At 42.6% G+C, this 20,880-nt stretch overlaps 1 protein-coding gene across 1 annotated transcript in view; it reads right to left on the bottom strand.

Moving 5' to 3' along the window:
• Positions 1-1,190: 1,190 nt before the first annotated feature.
• The window catches only part of DYRK1A (dual specificity tyrosine phosphorylation regulated kinase 1A), a 76,693-nt gene continuing 57,003 nt past the window's right edge, over positions 1,191-20,880 (bottom strand). The window contains exons 4-12 of the mRNA XM_059840135.1: positions 13,982-14,074; positions 12,593-12,781; positions 11,799-11,946; positions 9,371-9,657; positions 7,611-7,757; positions 7,178-7,318; positions 6,628-6,934; positions 6,034-6,158; positions 1,191-4,643 (exon numbers count right to left, since the gene is read on the bottom strand). Of these exons, the coding sequence (XP_059696118.1) occupies positions 4,020-4,643; positions 6,034-6,158; positions 6,628-6,934; positions 7,178-7,318; positions 7,611-7,757; positions 9,371-9,657; positions 11,799-11,946; positions 12,593-12,781; positions 13,982-14,074 (2,061 nt within the window). The 3' untranslated portion in view covers positions 1,191-4,019. The remainder of the gene's footprint in view (positions 4,644-6,033; positions 6,159-6,627; positions 6,935-7,177; positions 7,319-7,610; positions 7,758-9,370; positions 9,658-11,798; positions 11,947-12,592; positions 12,782-13,981; positions 14,075-20,880) is intronic.

Consider the following 20,880-nt stretch of genomic DNA (forward strand, 5'->3'; position numbering starts at 1 on the left):
CTTTTTTCAGTTGTCCAATATAAAATATAAGCACATGGATGGTGTGATGAAAACAAGGATGGCAGAGTGATAAATAATGGGGATGAAGTCACATTCCCAGGTGAATCCAAGCCTTGAGGCATCCAGGCCCCTGCAGACACCACAGTACTTACAGGATGGAATCCTAAATCCTGGCAGAGCAGCCATTCCCCAAGGACTGAGCAATCAGGATGGAGAATCATCTAAATTTACAATCTTTTAATGCAAAGAACTGAGGCTGAAAGGTTGAAAACTGCAATCCTGGCAGGGATAAACAGACAAGGAAGCAAGTGAGAGGTCCAAGGCTGTACCTGCACCTCCTGCACACGCCCAGCAGGACTGGCAGCACTCCCAGTGGCTGTGTGCAGCAATTCCAGCTTTTACAACGGGTTTGAAAACATCTGAGGTTTCAGAAGAGCCACAAGAGCTTTAAAGGATTAAAGGAGGTTCACCAAGTGAACATATTTTTACGTGGAACAGTTTCAAAGTGGAGCTGTTACTCCTCATTCTGCCAGGCTCTGGTGGCCACCAGCTGCAGCTCAGCAGTCCCAGAGCTGGAGGAGGACTGGGAGCCTGGAAATAACCTGGCTGATTCACTCCAGAGACACGGAAAACTCCTCCCACTTGGAAGAACCTCCAGGAAAATCAGCTTTTTCCAGACTAGGTCCTACTGCACCCACAGCCAGTGAGTTGGTGGTGCAGGAGGAGCTGGGCTGGGCTCTGGGGATAACAGCAGGCCAGTCCCAAAATCCCATTCCACGGCCTCAAAACCAGCTCACCTGGGATGGGGAGGAAGCTGCAGAGCACATCAGAACACTCAGACTGAGAGATGAGGATTCAAGAACTCAAACTACAAGCACAGTCCATGAGAATCAAGCAGAGCTGTGTTCACACATCAGTGATTTGCAGACCTCGCTGGTTTTCAATCAAAAACTCCAAATTAGCTGTTACGCCTCCAACTTTTACTTTCATATTTTTAAGTCTGTTTCAATGTATCTGATATTTACATATTATAGTATAATTATACCTACCATACCATGGCTTGGAGTAGGTTAATTGCATAGGAAGACTTACTACGTTTACATTTTTTTCTTAGTTTTTTTCTTAAATTACTCTTTTTTTTTTTTCCTTCTTTTTCTTTTTTTCCTTTTTAAAAAGCACAGTAAAGAGTCTGAGGACAAATTATTCAACTGTTTATCATACATAAGACTGCATGACTATAATACAAAGGGCTTGTCTTTTCATTTAACGTTACAATATACACAGCAAGTCCGGACTAGATCTTACAATCTGAACACAGGTATTTAACCTTTTCCATGCTGTTTATGTTTACAATGCACAGAAGTCCTGTAACCAAACTGTGTAGTAAAGCACACAAAACTGGACTGTAACATAACACAGTATGCAGAAGCACTGGATTTGATGATTTTTGTTTGTTTGTTTGTTTGTTTTTCTTCTTGATGTAGAGGTTATTTCTTTGAACTGCTTTAGGTTTGGTGGGGGTTTTTTGGCGCTTGCTAAGGGGTGGCGCGTGGTGTTACCCAGATTCCATATTACCCTTCTATTCCTAGACAGCAGTAAGATTCCTTTTATTTGATATTGCTAAACTCAGCATTCTTTTCTAAGGTGACAGCCTTCCAAATCCCATAAACTTCTCTGAATTACTGAGCTTTGAAAGAAAACCAAATAAAACAAAACAAAAAAAGGGGGGGAAAAATATCTGCTTTCATCCACAGGGTTGATGTGTCAGTACAAAAAGAAACATCTGATTAAGAAAACCATGATTTACAAAAAAAAAACCTAATCCCAAGGATTCCTTCCCATTTACATGGTAGTCAGCTGCTGTGTTGCCACTGTGAGTATAAAATATTCCACCTTTTCGACTGAAAAAACGACTTGGCCGCATGGAATTAACCATTTGCTGCTAAAATTAACTTTTCCAAGGGCTGGCTGGCAGAGGTAGATCACTGCTTCTGTAAGAGAGGATGGGCAACACTGTTCATCTGGCATGGGCAAGCAAGGAACTCACCTTCATTCTTTCACCAAGGTGTTTTTCCTCACGCAGCTTTTTTTTTTTTTTTCCTTTTCCCACAAGAAAAAAAAAATTAAAATAAAATCTCTTGGATGGGCCCATGAATTTTGCAACTGCCAAGCTGACTGTGTTATATTAAGGCAGCGTTACCCAAAAATTAGGCACCTGTTAAATACAGCCTGCTAACCTCAGGTCTCCCTTGAGGGTTTTGCTTTACTCAGCCTATTTATTTTTTTGGACCTGTTCATGCAATCAAGGTCTTTGCCTTCAAGTTTACAACTTTGTTAATAAGGAATACAAGAATCAACTGCTGGTTTCATAGCTTCTGGATCTAGTGTCCCTTTTAACCTTCAGAAGCCTGAACACATTGATAATGTAACAGATGTTATAGTCTCCAAGTAGATGTCAATCTATTATCTTCAGTACACAGATTGCTGTAAATGTATTGGCTATGAATTCAACGACAGTTCCAGTTTTGTTTAAGCAATAGTACAGCCATAATTTTTCAACTGACATTTAAAAATGGTCTAGTTACACCTTGTGTCAAAGTGCAGAACTGCTACATTATTGGTTACAGACATCTATGTGCTATAAAAACAGCTTTGGTACAATAAATTATCAAAAAAGAAAATAAATTTTTGTAAAATTCACAGCATAATTGTGAGGCAAAAAAGCAGTCACATAAAATTCTGCATTTTTTTTTTTTTTTAAAAATGTTCAGGATGAACAGAAGACGTCTTTGTGCAGAAGTAATGGTGGAGAAAACCACGTGCCGAGAAAAAGCAAAAGAAAAAAGTAAAAAGCAGGAAGGGACACAGTTGTAGCTATTTCCATCAAACGCAAACCACTACTCCTGTGACCTTCAACCAATAAGGAAGTCAACTTTATGACACACGCAAAGTGACCTTGCAATACCTTACAATAAGTGGGTCACAAAAGTCTATTTTAAAAGAAAGGCCTCTTGAATTACCCATTCTCTGTGTTTTCAGCATTAAGGACTGTCTGCAAAAGCATGTCCAAAAGTGATTGCATCTGAAATGGTAGGCTCTTCTAACTTAAGAGTCCAAATCCATAAGGCCAAAGGTTATCCCAAAGACCACCACTTAGACCTCCCCAGGACTGGCCAGGACCGACCCGTTGATTGCTTCTCAGTGCACCTCAGTTATGAAACCAGTCAGATTTCCATCCTAACTGCCCGTGGGCTCCAAAAGGTGGCACCCACAGGATTCCCATCACAATTGCTGCTTTGATCCTCAGTAGATTCAGAAAAGGAGAGTTCTGCTCACCGCCACTTCGCATGCTCAATGTGCCTCACACACTCCGTCACAACCGTCCCTTTTTACAGCTGAAGAATAATATATTTGTGTAATCTGAAGGTCCCTCTTTCTTACAGTACTGCATTTCTGTGCCCATGGTTGTTTGGGGAACTAAAAAAAATATATATATTACTCACTCCCCCTCCCACCCAAAAAACTTCAAAGGGCCTTTTTTTAGAAATCATGTGCAATGCCTTTAAAAAGAAACTAGTTTGCAACTATGACTAACATTTGAACAATAACCCCTGTCGAATGAGAGCAAAAAAAAAAAAAAAAATTAAAATTAAAATTAAAAAAATCAAAACCCCTCCCCAAAAAAACCCAAACTATGACTAGGTTGTGGCAAGTTAAAATGGGGGAAGCAAAAGGTGAACACCACTAAGCTATCCATTAAGGTGGGTCCAGACATGGCTCTTAAAAAAAAAAAAACAACCAAAAAAACCTCCCCCCAGCAAAAAACCAACAAAACAAAAAACTTCATTGTCCCTTTGCAATCTTTTCAAGTTTAAAAAAATAGTCAACTTTGCCCTCCTGTAGCGGTTCAGTGAGTTTATCTCCTTCTGATTCAAGCAGCTTTGCACTTTTTGTTTTTTTTTTTGGAAAAACACCACTTCTATAAAAACACACAAGAAACAAACTTAGTTTCAGTTTAGTCACGAGCTAGCCACAGGACTTTGCTGAACACAAACTCCTGTCATGGGAGACTCTTCTCTATCAATGCCTTGCCTCATGGCAAGGTGTCCTTCAGTCATGTAATGAGCAGGACCTGTATTAGCAGAAAACTGGTACGTGGGATGTCCAGCTATGCCAGTTTCTTGGCGCGGATTAGAGTAGACTGTTAAATTCATGTCCATAGCTCCGTTCTGTCCAAAGTCCAAGGTATTAGCAGCCACTGGGCGGTTCTGATAGGCCTGATTGCCTTGGTTACCAGTAGAGGAGGAAGATGTAGAGGAAGAAGTAGTTGAGGAAGACAGGGATGTCATGGAGTGGTGACTGTGGCCCACCTCCATAGAATCCTGGGTGGAGGAGCTGTTTGTTGGAGAATTGTAGACTCTCGGCCTGGTCCGGCTGCCCAAGGCTTGCTGTCCATGGTGGTGGTGGTGGTGGTGGTGATGGTGGTGGTGGTGGGAGCTGTTGCCGTGGTGATGGTGTAATGCGTTCTGTTGCTGAGGGTTGACATGGAAGGTGGTTTCCTGAACCGGGTGGTTCTCCACGGTGACCTGGGTGGGAGCTTCGGTGGCTGTCCAACCGATGGGAGGGGGAAACTGCTGCCGAACCTGCAAAATTCCAATGACAGCGCTGACTCACCGCTGTCCTTCCAGCCAATCACAGAATCACAAAGGCTGGAGAAGACCATCCAACCATCCAAGACCATCCAACCACCCAAGGCCATCCAAGACCATCCAACCATCCAAGGCCATCCAACCATCCAAGGCCATCCAAGGCCATCCAAGACCATCCAACCATCCCATATCATCCAACCATCCAAGACCATCCAACCATCCTATATCACCCAAGACCATCCAACCATCCAAGGCCATCCAACCATCCAAGACCATCCAACCATCCAAGACCATCCAACCACCCAATATCATCCAAGACCATCCAATCATCCAAGACCATCCAACCATCCAAGACCATCCAAGACCATCCAACCATCCCATATCATCCAAGACCATCCAACCATCCCGTATCATCCAACCATCCAAGACCATCCAACCATCCCATATCATCCAAGACCATCCAATCATCCAAGACCATCCAACCATCCAAGACCATCCAACCATTTAAGACCATCCAAGACCATCCAACCATCCAAGACCATCCAACCATCCAAGAGCATCCAACCTCTGACCACCGTGTCGACTGAGTGTCACATCCACTCGGTTCTTGAACAACACATGAGAGATTAAGTTATTTGTATTTATGCCAATTTTTAAAAATGTTAACCAAGCCTTGCAGTTGGACAATTATTCTAGAATTTCAGGCATGCCCTTAAAAATAATTTCCAAGACTTTTCTATCTTGAACAACACACATGAGAGATTAAGTTATTCATATTTATGCCAATTTTTAAAAATGTTAACCAAGCCTTGAAGCTGCACAGTTATTCTAGAAATGCAGGCATGTACTTAAGAATAACTTCCAATACTTTTCTATCTTGAACAATATATGAGAGATTAGGTTATTCATATTTATGCCAATTTTTAAAAACGTTAACCAAGCCTTGAAGCTGCACAGTTATTCTAGAAATGCAGGCATGTACTTAATAGTAATTTCCAATACCTTTCTACATATACCTTCAGAAAAATGAATGCACACCCTGGATGTTATTTTCAAACACTTAAAGGAAGTCTGATAAGTGACTTTGGTGTCAAAATTATAGGAGCAGCTTTGCATTATAGTAATAATAACAACATTTGTACAACACTTAGAAAAACAAAGCCCTGACCTCTGGCTCAGGAGCCTGGAGACAACAAGCAAAGCAAATGAAATCAAAATGTTGTAGCTCATACCTCAAAAGGTGCCAACAGCATTAGAGGAAGCACTGGAATAACACAGCTGATTAAAGGCTACTAAAAAGGCAAGGTCTGTCTACACAGCAATGAATGGTCTACAGGGGGAGAATCTACGGTTTGATGTGTGCTGCACTCAGGTGTTTCATTACCTGTGGGCTGTGTGTTTCACAGTCCATGGCTTGCACAGCAGCAGTGAAGTGCCCACCGCTGTGTCGATGCTGGTGCGTGGGGTCCGACCGCGCCCTTCCGCTGTTGCTCGTGCCAGAAGATCCACCTGGAAAACCCCAACATGCTCAGTGACTGAAGGGACACAGAATTTACAGCTAGGAAACAATGGCAGCATAAAAGATTTGTCAAGTGCTTCAAGGGGAAAGTATAAGATCAATGTGAATCACTCACATTTTTGCTCATCTAGTTGGGTTTTTGGGGGTTTTCTGCTTAACTGTTCCAGCTGATTAAAATAATTGTTTAGTGATTGTGACTGATATTTTTTGACAGTATGGAAAAAAAAAATTAACATTTCACAGAATCATGGAATATTCTGAGTTGGAAGGGACCCACAAGGATCATCCAGTCCATGTGCACAGACACCCCAACAATCCCACCTGGGCACCCCTGGCAGCGCTGGCCAAAGGCTCCCGGAGCTCTGGCAGCCTCAGGGCCCTGCCCATTCCCTGGGGAGCCCGTTCAGTGCCCAACATGAGGAAGCAGAATTTTATCACCTGCTGATGACCAAAACCCACCTGAGCTTGAAGATGTACTAGAGGTGGTTCCTGAAGACTGTGACTGCTCCATGGCAGGACTCGTGGACACGCTGTTACTCGTGTTGGTACCTTCGTCCGCCGTTTTCTTGAAGAAACTGTGCTGCAGGGCGTAGTAGGGCTGGATTCGTGTCTTGGGGTCATAGTCAAGCATCCTTAAGATGAGGTCTTTGAACTTCAAGTAGTCAGCTACAGTGTGACCTGACTCCCCAGCACGGCGCCCACCCGGCCCTCCTGTCTCAACTCCCAGGATATTGTGGAGTTTGCGAGTTCCCGGAGGTTTGTATTCCTGTGGGGAGGGAGGAATGGCTGGGGATCAGTGTGGGAAGCACAGATTCTACATCAAAAGTCAAATCAAATCAGGAAACTATTCAACACGACAGGAAATGTTATTTAATTGGCAAGACAGAACAAAATAAACAACAAAGCTGCATTTTCAGTAAGACAATGCAAAACAAAGTAACAACTCACCATTTTATATATTTTATATATTTTAAAATATATTTATTATTACCCTAATTGTTTTACCTACCCTTTTTCCATCTTTGGTCTTCTTCAAGTTCCAAGTGCTATCTGGCAACTTCTCAAAGAACTTTCTTGCTTTGGGTGCTTGGTCGAGGATGTGGGTTGGTGGTATCCCCAAAACTTCCACTATTTTATTCATCTGATCCACCTGTCCCAAATAAAATGGGTTGGTGAAGGACAAGTGACAGCCAGCCCAGCTGTGGCACAAATGTCAGCTACTCACTAAGTTAATTAATTTAAGAAAAATTTAACATGGACAAAACAAATTAAGGAGTAAGAGGAAGACACAGAAAATTATGAACAGGCAATTTTGTGTCCTGACAAAAGTCATGTCATTGATCAGAATTACCAATTTTCCTAATTTATGCATTCCAATAAACAGATGAAAATCATGATGGGGATTAACAACAAAATGAACCAGTTTCTGGCAGGTAACTTACCTCATTTGCCCCACTAAAGAGAGGCTCTCCAGTGTGCATCTCGACTAAAATACACCCAAGGGACCACATATCAATGGCAAGGTCATAAGGCATTCCCAGTAGCACCTCTGGTGATCGATAAAAACGACTCTGGATATATTGGTATATCTGCAAGAAAAGCATCTCCAAGTCAAAATCACACACAGCACCCCAAGGGAATGAAAATCCCAAGTGACAAAACACAGCTGCCATGAAATCCCATTTTGGGGCAGGGAAAGATGAGGTATCAGGGATAATAAAATATATATATATATCTATATTACATTAATAAAAGTATCTAACTGTTAATTTTTAGGAAATTATTATGGTCACAAAAAAAGCAGAAGTTCAGCTTGAGTCATGTCATGTTTTTGTAACTGTGATTCTTAACATTCCAAAATTATCTTATTATTGATAAATAATGGATTTGGATAAATAATTCAGATGTCATTTCACCTCCTGGTGTCTTCCTTCAGCCCTTCCTTTTAGTTTATAGCAAGAAGTTCTTTTATTAATCTAAATCTCTGTCTCATTGCTGCTTTTAATACAATATTCCATCTTCTAAGCAATTCTCCCTAAATTTATTCTGGGCAAAAGCAATGGGGTGCTACTGACCAGTGCCAGCTCCTCAAGAGACAATTGGGGCACTTTTGGTGAAGTTAGTCCATGAATTCCTGAATTCTTTTCCTACAGATCCAATCTGCAGTGTCACTAATCATACACAGGGGACATGCTAAAGAAATGCTCATGGAAAGAGGAATGTAGATGGAATAAGACAATAATAAAAGAGTATTTTATTTATTTATTTTTACCTAATTTTTTGTTTTATTTATTAGCACTGCAGATTTCTACAACCAAGTGCTGGTGCATTCTCCACTGACAGCACAAAAACACAGCCAAGGAGAAAGAAAAAACAACGGAAAATTTATCATAGGGTGGATTTTTATCTACTGGGGCACTAAAGGAAGTCGTGGATTGTCAAATTGTTCAAACTAAGGTGTTGATGTGACACTTTTGGACTTGGTTTAGTGGTGAACATGGTGCTGCTGCTTCACGGTTGGACTTGATCTTAAAGATCTTTTCCAGCCTTGACAATTCTGGGATTCTGAGCTCTTGTAGACTGTAGATCTCTATTTAAAACTGAGTTATTGTTTTAAAACTATTGTGTCTGCATTGCCCCCAGACCAGAGAACAGGAGGGAGGAATGATGAATCTGAATAGAACTGATGAATCTCCCCAGAAGGGAGGAAGGATGAAGCTGACTCCATGTTCTCAGAAGGCTGATTTATTATTTTATGACACTATATTGTATTAAAGTACACTAAACTACACTAAAGAATACAGAAAGGACACAGACAGAAGGCTAAAAAGATAATAATGAAAACTGGTGACTCTCTCCAGAGCCCTGACACAGCCTGGCCCTGATTGGCCAAAGAGTGAAAACAACTCCCAGCAGAATGCAATGGTACAATCACCTGGGGGTGAACAATCTCCAAACACATTCCACATGAGCACAGCACAGGAGAAACAAATGAGATCAGAATTGTTTTCCTTTTCTCTGAGGCTTCTCAGCTTCCCAAGAGAAAAATCCTGGGCGAGGGGATTTTTCAGAGAATGTGAATGCCACATAAAACCATCATGAATGAAGCTTCAATGAGCTAGATGAGCAATACAACTCACAAATCCTGCATTTTTCACCACCAGCACAAACAGAATTCCCACCCATTTTCCCCCAAACTCACCCTCTGCCCAAGCTGACACGAACTGCCAAAATCCACGATCTTGATGGCGCTCCTTTTGGGGTTGCAGAGCAGGATGTTCTCTGGTTTTAGGTCACAGTGAATGATGCTGAGCTCGGGGGTGGCCAGGAAGAGCAGGGCCGTGCACATCTGCTGCGCGAACTTGCGCGTCAGGTTGAGCGACACGCCGCGGAAGTTGGTGTTCCTCAGCAGGTCGTACAGGTTGTAGGACAGCATCTCAAACACCAAGCACAGGTGGTTCCTGAACATGAAGTGACGCTTCAAATGCACTGGGGAAAAGGAGAAAATGTCATTAATGCACTCGGAGAATGATGGGTGATTACAACACAGCGTGGAGGAAGGAGGACTGTCAATAAAATAACACAGCATTGGTTTCTTCCCTGGTTCTGTGGTGTTCACAAAGTATTTCTGCCAAGGAGGCAGAAATTTCTGTCTTGGAGGACAAGAGGACATTTCCACATCCTCAGGTGCACCTCAGTAAAACTGGAAAATCTTGTGAAATCTTTTAAATGCTTTAATCGATGTGTAGGAAGCTGAGCATGGAGTAAAATAAAAGGACTGGGTTTTTTCCTGATTCTGTGTTATTTACAAAATATTTCTGCCATGCTTGGAGGACAAGAGGACATTTCCACATCCTCAGGTGCACCTCAGTAAAACTGGAAAATCTTGTGAAATCTTTTAAATGCTTTAATCGATGTGTAGGAAGCTGAGCATGGAGTAAAATAAGAGGACTGGGTTTTTTCCTGATTCTGTGTTATTTACAAAATATTTCTGCCATGCTTGGAGGACAAGAGGACATTTCCACATCCTCAGGTGCACCTCAGTAAAACTGGAAAATCTTGTGAAATCTTTTAAATGCTTTAATCGATGTGTAGGAAGCTGAGCATGGAGTAAAATAAGAGGACTGGGTTTTTTCCTGATTCTGTGTTATTTACAAAATATTTCTGCCATGCTTGGAGGACAAGAGGACATTTCCACATCCTCAGGTGCACCTCAGTAAAACTGGAAAATCTTGTGAAATCTTTTAAATGCTTTAATCGATGTGTAGGAAGCTGAGCATGGAGTAAAATAAGAGGACTGGGTTTTTTCCTGATTCTGTGTTATTTACAAAATATTTCTGCCATGCCTGGGGTACAAGAAGGGGCATTTTACACATCCTTGGGTGCAAAAACTTGTGAAATCTTTTAAATGTAGGAAGCTGAGCACTGAGTAAAACAAGAGCATTGGCTTTTTTCCTGATTCTGTTTTTTCCTGATTATTTACAAAATATTTCTGCCATGCTTGAGGACTAGAGGACATTTTCACATCCTCAGCTGCACCTCAGTAAAACTGGGAAATCTTGTGAAGTCTTTTAAAAAGCATCTTTTAAGTTTATTAAAAGTTTAAGCATCTTATTTGAGCATTTTATTTAAGTTAAAAGCATATTTTAAGTTTATTTAAAAGCATCTTTTAAATGCTTTAATTGATATGTAGAAAGCTGAACACTGAGTAAAATAAGAGCATCAGGTTTTTTCCTGGTTCTGTGTTATTTACAAAGTAGTTCTGCCATGTCTGGAGGACAAGAGGACATTTTCACATCCTCAAGTGCACCTCAGTAAAGCTGAATTAGCCAAAAACTTGTGAAGGGATATATAATCAAAAGAAGTTATCACTCCCTTACACGTAGAGAGGAAATATTTAATTGTGATAATAATTTCAAATACATAATGACATCACTGCAATTTATAAGCTGATCACTTCAATTAATAAAGCTGATCAATATTCCCAAGGAACTGTATTCATTCCCTTTCAGTTTATGAAAGGAACCAATCCAAGCCTTTTTTTTTCATTAAATAAGTGAAATAGTCATCACATTCCCCTGCTCAGAGGCCAGCAGGGTTTGCCACTGTCAAACCTTCAGACTGCCACAAGAAAACTGAAATAGGAAAAGCATTCCAGAGAAAAAGCAACATGCTCCCCTTTCTGGCATAACAAAATCTTGAATATGAGCACCAGGAGAATTCAGACTTTTAATTAAGGTGGATTTTTGGTCAGCTTGGTGTCCATGGATTTGTTTTCTCCATTATCCCACAGCAGTTCCTTCTGTGTCCTTTACAACTCACCTGAGATGGAACATTTTGCTCCCACCCTGATGCCATTTCCTGCCACACATCCTTGTCCAAACTCCTCTTCTCTCACCTTTGGAATTCTCCTCCCACCTTTCCATGCCCTGCTGGGCTTCCTACACTTGGTTCCAGCTCCTCCCCACACTTCCTGAGCTCGCTGGACCCACCAGCGTGGCAGGAACCACCAAACACCATCACAAATATTCCAAAACAGATCTGGCAATCAGCTGAAAGCAGCCTAAGCCCCACAGCAAGATCCAAACCGTTCATAATGCAACAGAAATGAGGAGTAATGGATTCCATACCTATGTAGTACTTCATCTCAGTGTCATGTTTGTTCATCAGCTCGAGCAGTCTCACTTCAATCTGGGCCTGGTTTAGGAAAGCCTTCTTGTTTTTGATGATTTTGATGGCCACCCACTCCTGCTCCACTCGGTCATAAGCCTTCACAACCTGCAAGAGAAAAATCCATCAGGAAAATCAACTTTCAAACCCCACCCAAACTCCCTTGTTCACCTTTCTGAATTCAGAATTCTCCTTTTTAATTCTATTTCTTCTGATGATACAATAAAGCTATAACTCATTTGGTGACGTTTATTGCAGTGATGTCACTTTATATGCAAATAAAATTATCTAAACCATCACTGTAAAAGGACTGGTAAATCTGAGGAAAACTAAAACCAACAAAATAAAAGTTCCATCCTCCTTCCAGCCTTGGCTAAAGCTGCAACCAGTCAAAACAAATGCTGTTAATGACATTTATAGGAGGTAAGACCCAGCACTAACTACTGTTTTAAGTTAAAAACCCAATTCAAACTAAAAACCTAGCTCAAACTAAAACCAAACTCCAGTTAAAAATGTCAACAGATGGCAGAAGGTGGAGGATTTCTCATTGTAAAATGCAACACATACTGGAATATAATTAAATGTTTTGTGTAGTAACATGAAACAGCACAAGATAGGAGTGTCTGAACAGGCACTCAGGACAACAAGAGTGAGAAAAAAAGAGTTTTAATTTCAAAATAAAGCAGAAATAGCACTTCACATTAAACCCAACTGTGATGCACAGCAATGGGATGAACACCTAAGGAGCCATCACCTGTCCAAAGGATCCTTTGCCTATCAAGGAGTCGATTTCATAGCGGTCCATCCACTTCTCCCCATTTTTCACAATGTAGTCGTAGTTGTCATCATCATAACCATCATTGTAAACTTTCCTCTCCTTTTTGTGACTGGAATCATCTCCCTGGCCCTGCTGATGCCGCCGTTTTTTTTTTGCATAGTAAACCTGGAGAGGAAAAGGAGCTTCCTTAAGAGCCCTGCTTAGAACTGCAGCTCAAGAAAGAGGAAAAATCAATTTTATTCAGCATCCTGTGGTTTGAAAGTGGAATTTCTACAAGCCTCTCCTCCTATTGCTGTGTTTGAAGTCAGGTCATTTGTCCAAAGGAAAGTCTTGAAGAACTGAAGAACTGAGAAAGCAGAGCTAAAGAAATGTACTGACACTAATAAATAATAATAGCAATAACTGATAAATGTACTAACACTAATAAATAATAGCAATAACTGATAAATGTACTAACACTAATAAGTAATAGTAATAACTGATAAATGTACTGACACTAATAAGTAATAGCAATAACTGATAAATGTGCTAACACTAATAAGTAATAGCAATAACTGATAAATGTACTAACACTAATAAGTAATAGCAATAACTGATAAATGTACTGACACTAATAAATAATAGCAATAACTGATAAATGTACTAACACTAATAAGTAATAGCAATAACTGATAAATGTACTGACACTAATAAGTAATAGCAATAACTCTGATAAATGTTCTACCATTAATAAATAATGACACTGATAAATGCAGTAACACTGATCTCTGGAGTTCACACGTGCCAAAGGAAGAGAAACACCTCAGCACACTGTGCACACAGGAAAATTCTAAATGCTAACTAGCCTGGAAACAAGAATTACCATTGATGTTCCCACAAGACTGGGAAAGAATTCCAAGAAGTCATTAATCACTAAAAAAACCCTTCACATTCCCTTTAACTGTCAAAAATCTGAAACTAACTGATGCTTTCCTGTATTAACCTGAACAACTTTGTATTTTCCATTTGTCTACAATATTTAATTCAATAATTAAGGGACTACACTTCAGCATTTTCCTTATAAGCTCTTAGAAACATTAATAAAGTTTTACTGAGCTCAAAGTGTGCTTGTGCCACTCGTGTCTCCTTGTCCTGCAAGCTCAACATTTGTTTAGAAAACACCAGAAAATAAATCCCAGGATAAAAGATTTCCTGTGTGCTGGACAGAAAACAGGACCGTGACAGCCATGACCTCAAACAGGACGTGAACAACTGAGAGAAAACTTGATTTTTTGGATCTCTTGGTGAGGTTATTTGTAGAAAATCCATGTAAATCATGTGTTGTAACAAACATCAGTGCACTCTGAAGCCAGCTGCAGCCATTACCTCATTAATATGCTTGTATGTTTTGATCAAATCTACGGAGAGTTTCCTCAGTGGAGCAGTGGCTGGATCACGAAAAGTTTGGGGCATCCGCCTCTGGAATGGGAATATGGCAGAAATTAGCACAAAAATAGGAATTTAATGGTGTAGTTACTGCATCAAATGGTGAAATTCATCACAGAAGTGAGCTATTTCAATGCAACAGGTTTTTTTTAAACTGACAATAAGAAAAATCCCACACCCAGTTTAGTTACTTTTTGATATATTAATAATATTAAATATATTAAGAACTTTAAAAAAAGGAGTAAATTCCAAGATTCCCACCTCTCCTCCCACTACATCCAACAGGTTTAATCCAAATCTCCTCTGACAATAAAGACTCTCCTCCATCACTCCTGGCACATGAACTGTCACCATATTTAAGGTACAGCTCCAAAGGAAGTTCACAGCAAGTTCCCACAAACTGCTTGAGAACTGGGCCAGCTCACCACATCAACTGCATTAAATTCCAAATAAAACCCAAATCCAGGACTACCAAGGGACAAACCAGCTCCAAAGGCTGAGTCCAACACTGCTGGACAAGCTCTGGGAATTCTGTCCCACCCAGCCAGAGTCTGATGGGGGACTATGGAGAGTGGCTGCTCCCTCAGCCTACTCCTCTCTCCATCCCAGAGCACAGGTGGCTCTGGAATGTCCCAGGGAGGAGCCCCCAGAGCCCCTCTGGTCCCTGCTCAGGGCTGGGCACTGCCCAGGGCAGAAGTTGTGCCTCCTGGGCAGGGGAATTGCTGGGCTCAGCCCCTGCCCGTGGCTCTGGGGCCATGGCTGGGCCTGGAGCAGAGCCTGGGCCTGCTCTGACCTCTGCACACAGGGACAGACACAGGGACAGACAGGGACAGACACAGGGACAGACACAGGGACAGACAGGGACAGACACAGGGACAGCCAGGGACAGACACAGGGACAGACACAGGGACAGACACAGGGACAGACATAGGGACAGACAGGGACAGACACAGGGACAGACACAGGGACAGACACAGGGACAGACAGGGACAGACACAGGGACAGACACAGGGACAGACACAGGGACAGACAGGGACAGACACAGGGACAGACAGAGGGACAGACACAGGGACAGACAGAGGGACAGACCCAGGGCCAGGCAGGGCCAGGCAGGGCTGAGGCCCCTCTCCCAGGGCTCCTCTCCAGGCTGAGCAGCCCCAGCTCCCTCAGCCTTTCCTGGGCACGGAGCTGCTCCAGGCCCTTGCTCAGCTCCAGGAGCTCCTGGCCCTGCTGTGCTGAGGAGCCAGAGCTGGACACAGCAGCCAGAGGTGCCCCCAGGGCTGGGCACAGGGGCAGGGTCAGCCCTGACCTGCTGGCAATGCCCATCCCGATGCCCCCCAGGTCACTCTGCTGGCCCAGGGACAGCTCGGTGTCCCCAAGTCCTTCCCCAGCAGGGCACCCCCAGCCTGGGCTGCTGCCTGGGGCTGGTCCCCTCCAGGTGCAGGACAGAAAAACCTCAGGGTGAGTTTAAGCAATTCCACCAGAGAAAAGCTTCTTCTGTGCATGTTTTCCATCTGAATTATTGAACTAATAAAGGAGTTATTAAATGGAGGTGTCCAAGGAAAGCCTGGAGGTGGCACTTGGAGCTCTGGGCTGGGGACAAGGTGGGGACAGGGCACAGCTGGGATTCATCCTGGAGACCTTTCCCAACCTAAATGATCCTGGAATTCTGTGATAGGAACTTGAAAAAGCAGAAATCACCTTCTGTCACTGAAGAGAGTTTGCCATTGCCAAGTCTACCTGCTCCTCTATTTTTATAGGATAACTTAGCACTTATAATGGTTGCTGCACAAATAACCCTTTCTTTTTTTCCCCTCAACGACAAAATAAAAAGCATCACATCAAAGTGACCCAAAAAAGGTCTGACAGAAAGAAATTATAGAGAGTTTGTGCTTCTGAAACTGGACATGCACTGAGGTACCCAAGGGACCACCCTAGAAAGCCAAACTCCCATTCTCCTCCTGTGTGGGCAGGGGAAAAACCATTAATTTTATTTTATTACAAGTACAAGCACTTTGTAAACATCAAGAAACTGTTTGAAAGTTTCCTAAACAAACCATCAGACATTTACAAAACATTTTTGTTTCTTCCTTTCATCTGGCAAACAAATGTGGCCCATGAAATGAACCCCACCTAAAGGGGATCTTGAGGTTCTCTCCCACAGCTCTGAGCAGCAGCAAGTCCTGATCCAGCTGTCATCCTTAAAGCATCTTCAAATTCAAATATTTCCCTCCAATTCCTTAATTCTGACTGAGAGGAGGTGCTGGAACATGGGAACACTGGTGGGGTTTGCTGGTGAAAGAAACCAGGGTGTGGCAGAGGAGTATCAGGAACACTGGCAGGGCCCAGCCTCTGTCCTGGGCTGGATGAGCAGCACAGGGATTTGATTTTTGAGGGAAAAGTCTCAATGTGGAAGAATTCCATAGTTCAGACCAACTATTCCCACAAAAAATTGCTCTGATATGGGAAGGGAGTTTGTATGACAAGTCTTCATGTTTATTTTCTAATGTATAAGTCAAATTTGCTTGCTTACTTCAAAAATAAAGATCTCATTTCCACTCTGAAATAGCCTGGTGGAAAAAAAACTATCTGAATTATCACCATCCAAAAACTGTAAATAATTTAAATTCTGCAGGGTACTGCAGGCAGTCCCTTATTTACCAATTGTGCATTCTGACAGTCACACATTTCTGAGCACACTCCTGAACCTGTATGAACTTTTCCACAGCTTCTCTTTTGCTCCCCTGGGTTCATAAAGTTTTGGGTTGAATTTTTTTCCTCACACTTTTATGCTGTGAAATTTGCAATATTCCCTTCTTTTTTCAAGAGAGATTCTTTCTTCCTGATGATGGAGGAGCATGGAACAAAATAATTTTGTGCTTTATACAACAACACTGTCCAATCCTTCATTGTTGGGGTTACTCTGACTTCTGACTGGGATTCAAGGAATGGTCAACCACCAAAGAAGGGGGAAAAGGGGGGAAAAAAAGGGGGAAAGGAAAAGGGGGAAGGTTTGGGAACGGAAGGTTTGGGAAGGGAAGGTTTGGGAAGGTTTGGGAAGGGAAGGCTTGGGAAGGTTTGGGAAGGTTTGGGAAGGGAAGGCTTGGGAAGGGAAGGTTTGGGAAGGGAAGGTTTGGGAAGGGAAGGGAAGGGAAGGGGAAAGGGAAGGGGAAGGGGAAGGGGAAAGGGGAAAGGGGAAAGGGGAAAGGGGAAAGGGGAAAGGGGAAAGGGGAAAGGGGAAAGGGGAAAGGGGAAAGGGGAAAGGGGAAAGGGGAAAGGGGAAAGGGGAAAGGGGAAAGGGGAAGGGGAAAGGGGAAAGGGGAAAGGGAAAGGGAAAGGGAAGCTCCCATTTCACAAGCTTCAGTCTCTATCTGGTGGCCAGACAGCAACACTGCAAGCTCAGATCTCTAAAACCAGAACACAAACCAGTGAGATTCTGCATCTCAGCTCTGAGAGACAAGAAATGACTTTAATTACAAGTACAAATTGTGATTAAATTACAAGGAAACACCCACAGAATGTCCCATTTATGTGTCCTCAGCACACTGGTGACAAAGGACATTTCATAGGAACTGTGACTTTTAACTCAGGTGTGCTCTCTGAACTCCCAGCCTTTAGGGATGGAACACACAACAAATTCCTCTCTTCATGGACATTTTCTTTTTTGTCCAAATGAACAGCACTGCTCCTTTTAAAAATAGTTTTATTTTGATTATGGAGAACCCTGAGCTGTTTACAGGATGCTTTAATTCAGATTTTTTTTTTTTACAAAAAGAAATACCCACCATCATCCACATTCATTAGAAGAAGAAAGAAAAAAAAAAGATAAATTCAGCTTGTGTATAGCACATGTTCCACTTCACCAACAGAATAAATAATGAAGATTTCACTGTGTCAGGGCAACTTTTAGCAAGAATTCCAAATGTAATTGTTTAATTGACCTGCATGGCCACACTGATGGCAGAGACTACTGAAGTTAAACCATCATCAACAATAATGTTGAACAGGGAGTGGGAATATCTGAATTAAGGATTTGAAACTGGTGCTACAGCATGAACTTGGCAATGATCTTGATGGGGTGAATACAATCTCTGGCCAAGATGTGGTCAGAAAACACCAAATTCTGCAGATAATTATTTATATATAATAGTATTTTTTTTTAATAGATATATGCAAATTATGTTAGATAAGCAGAGCTGGAAAGGTGTTTAACAATCAGCCTGACCTTCCCATTCCAGGTGTTTCACAAAAGCTGAACTGCTGGAATTTGTTACCAAAATCTCACCTCAGCTCCTTTATCAGGTAAATCAATTTTCTAATAATTTTGTAATTAAATGGAAAGAGTTTTAGGCAATCTGAACATCCATGATAGAGATAAACAGAGCAGCAAAAAAAAAAAGAAACTCTGAAGTTGTGATAACTTTAAAGCTCTTATCTTTTATTCCCATCAGGCTGTGTTGAACTCTGAAGATGGAACCAGTTAGAACTGGACAGAGAAATATGAATTTATTACCACTGCAGGAGGAAGATCCCAACTTTTCTGTTCTCTCTGGACCATGTGCTCCCACACTTCCCTGAAACTGAAACCCTCAGCAGCCACAGCCAAGAGCAGCACCCCTGCTGCCAGCACTATTTGGGAAATAAAAGCCTTAAAAAATAACTCCTGAAGGAAAAAAATGCAAAAAGACAGAGCTGGAAGTTTTTAACTGTAATTTAAAACCTCATAAATAACTGAAAAACAAAACAATCTGGCTGGTGTTGGAGTATCTTCCTAGAATTCTTTGATCCTTGTCAGTGATGGGTGTGGGGACCACAGGCAGAAAGCAATGAGTGCAAGAGAAAATTATGTAAATAATCTTCTAAGAGCAACTGAAATGTGATTATTTCTATGATTTACATTCAATATAAATACAGATAATTGATATAATCTGAATATAAATTGCCATTATTGTTCCCTAACCTTTAATGACTCCCCAAAAACCATAATATGGCCTGCAAGTCACTAGAACCCCAAATCCAAGCAGGACAGAGCAGGAATAAAGCCAATAAATTCTCATGCAAGACCTGGCTTCCCTTTCTCTGCTTAGGAATTAAAATCATTCCAGGAACCTGAACCAGACACTCCATCAAAAAAAGGAGTCAGCCTGCAGCAAAGACACAGAAATAACCTGATAACCTGATGTAATCTAAATACATAGATTGCAGAGAATTTGAATATAAATTGTCATTATTGTTCCCTAACTTTTGATGATTCCTGTGAATGATTCCCCAAAAACCAGAATATGGCCTGCAAGTCACCACAACCCCAAATGCAAGCAGGAATGAAACCAATTAACTCCCATTCCCTTCCTCTGCTTAGAAATTAAAATCATTCCAGGAACCTGAACCAGACACTGCATTAAAAAAAAGGAGTCAGTCTGCAGCAAAGACACAGCAATAACCTGGGAGAGCAGGGATGGATTTGGGAGAGGCTTTCGGGGCAGCACCGCGGCGCTGCGGCCAGCAGAGGGGGGCGGCAGCTCGGGAAAGGCTGCGCTGGAATCCCGCAGCGCCGAGCCGGGAAAATCCAACTTCCCGAGCTCAAATCCCCATTCCCGAGCTCAAATCCCCATTTCCCAAACCCATATCCCCATTGCCCGAGCCCAAATCCCCATTTCCATAGCCCAAATCCCCATTCCCGAGCTCAAATCCCCATTCCCATAGCCCAAATCCCCATTCCCGAGCCCAAATCCCCATTCCCATAGCCCAAATCCCCATTCCCGAGCCCATATCCCCATTCCCATAGCTCAAATCCCCATTCCCATAGCCCAAATCCCCATTTCCCAAGCCCAAATCCCCATTCCCAGAGCCCAAATCCCCATTCCCATAGCTCAAATCCCCATTCCCATAGCCCAAATCCCCATTTCCCAAGCCCAAATCCCCATTCCCAGAGCCCAAATCCCCATTCCCATAGCTCAAATCCCCATTCCCATAGCCCAAATCCCCATTTCCCAAACCCATATCCCCACTGCCCGAGCCCAAATTCCCATTCCCGAGCTCAAATCCCCATTTCCCAAACCCATATCCCCATTGCCTGAGTCCAAATTCCCATTCCCGAGCTCAAATCCCCATTCCCATAGCTCAAATCCTCATTCCCAGAGCCCAAACCCCCATTCCCATAGCCCAAACCCCCATTCCCGAGCCTAAATCCCCATTCCCATAGCCCAAATCCCCATTTCTAGAACCCAAATCCCAATTTCCAGAGCCCAAATCCCAATTTCACGAGCCCAAACTCCGTTTTCAAGAGCCCAAATCCCCATTCCCATAGCCCAATTCCCCATTTCCCAAGCCCATATCCCCATTCCCATAGCTCAAATCCCCATTTCCCGAGCTCAAATCCCCATTTCCCGAGCCAAATCCCCATTTCCCGAGCTCAAATCCCCATTTCCCGAGCCAAATCCCCATTTCCAGATCCCAAATCCCCATTTGCAGAGCCCAAATCCCCATTTCCCGAGCCCAAATCCCCATTTCCAGATCCCAAATCCCCATTCCCATAGCCCAAATCCCCATTTCCCGAGCCCAAATCCCCATTCCCATAGCCCAAACCCCCATTCCCAAGCCCAAATCCCCATTCCCATAGCCCAAATCCCCATTTCCAGATCCCAAATCCCCATTTCCCAAGCCCCAGTCCCAATTTCCAGAGCCCTCCAGCTGCTCCAGCCACAGGGGAACAAGGGCAGCAAGGGGGCTCCAGCTGCTCCCTGCTCACACCAAACTGGGCACTTCTGGGGCACCAAATGGGCTGTTTAGGGCACCCAAAGAAGTTTTAGGACACCCAAAATGTTTACTTTTAGGGCACC

Source organism: Haemorhous mexicanus, chromosome 2 (assembly GCF_027477595.1).
Source record: "Haemorhous mexicanus isolate bHaeMex1 chromosome 2, bHaeMex1.pri, whole genome shotgun sequence".
Lineage (NCBI taxonomy): Eukaryota > Metazoa > Chordata > Aves > Passeriformes > Fringillidae > Haemorhous > Haemorhous mexicanus.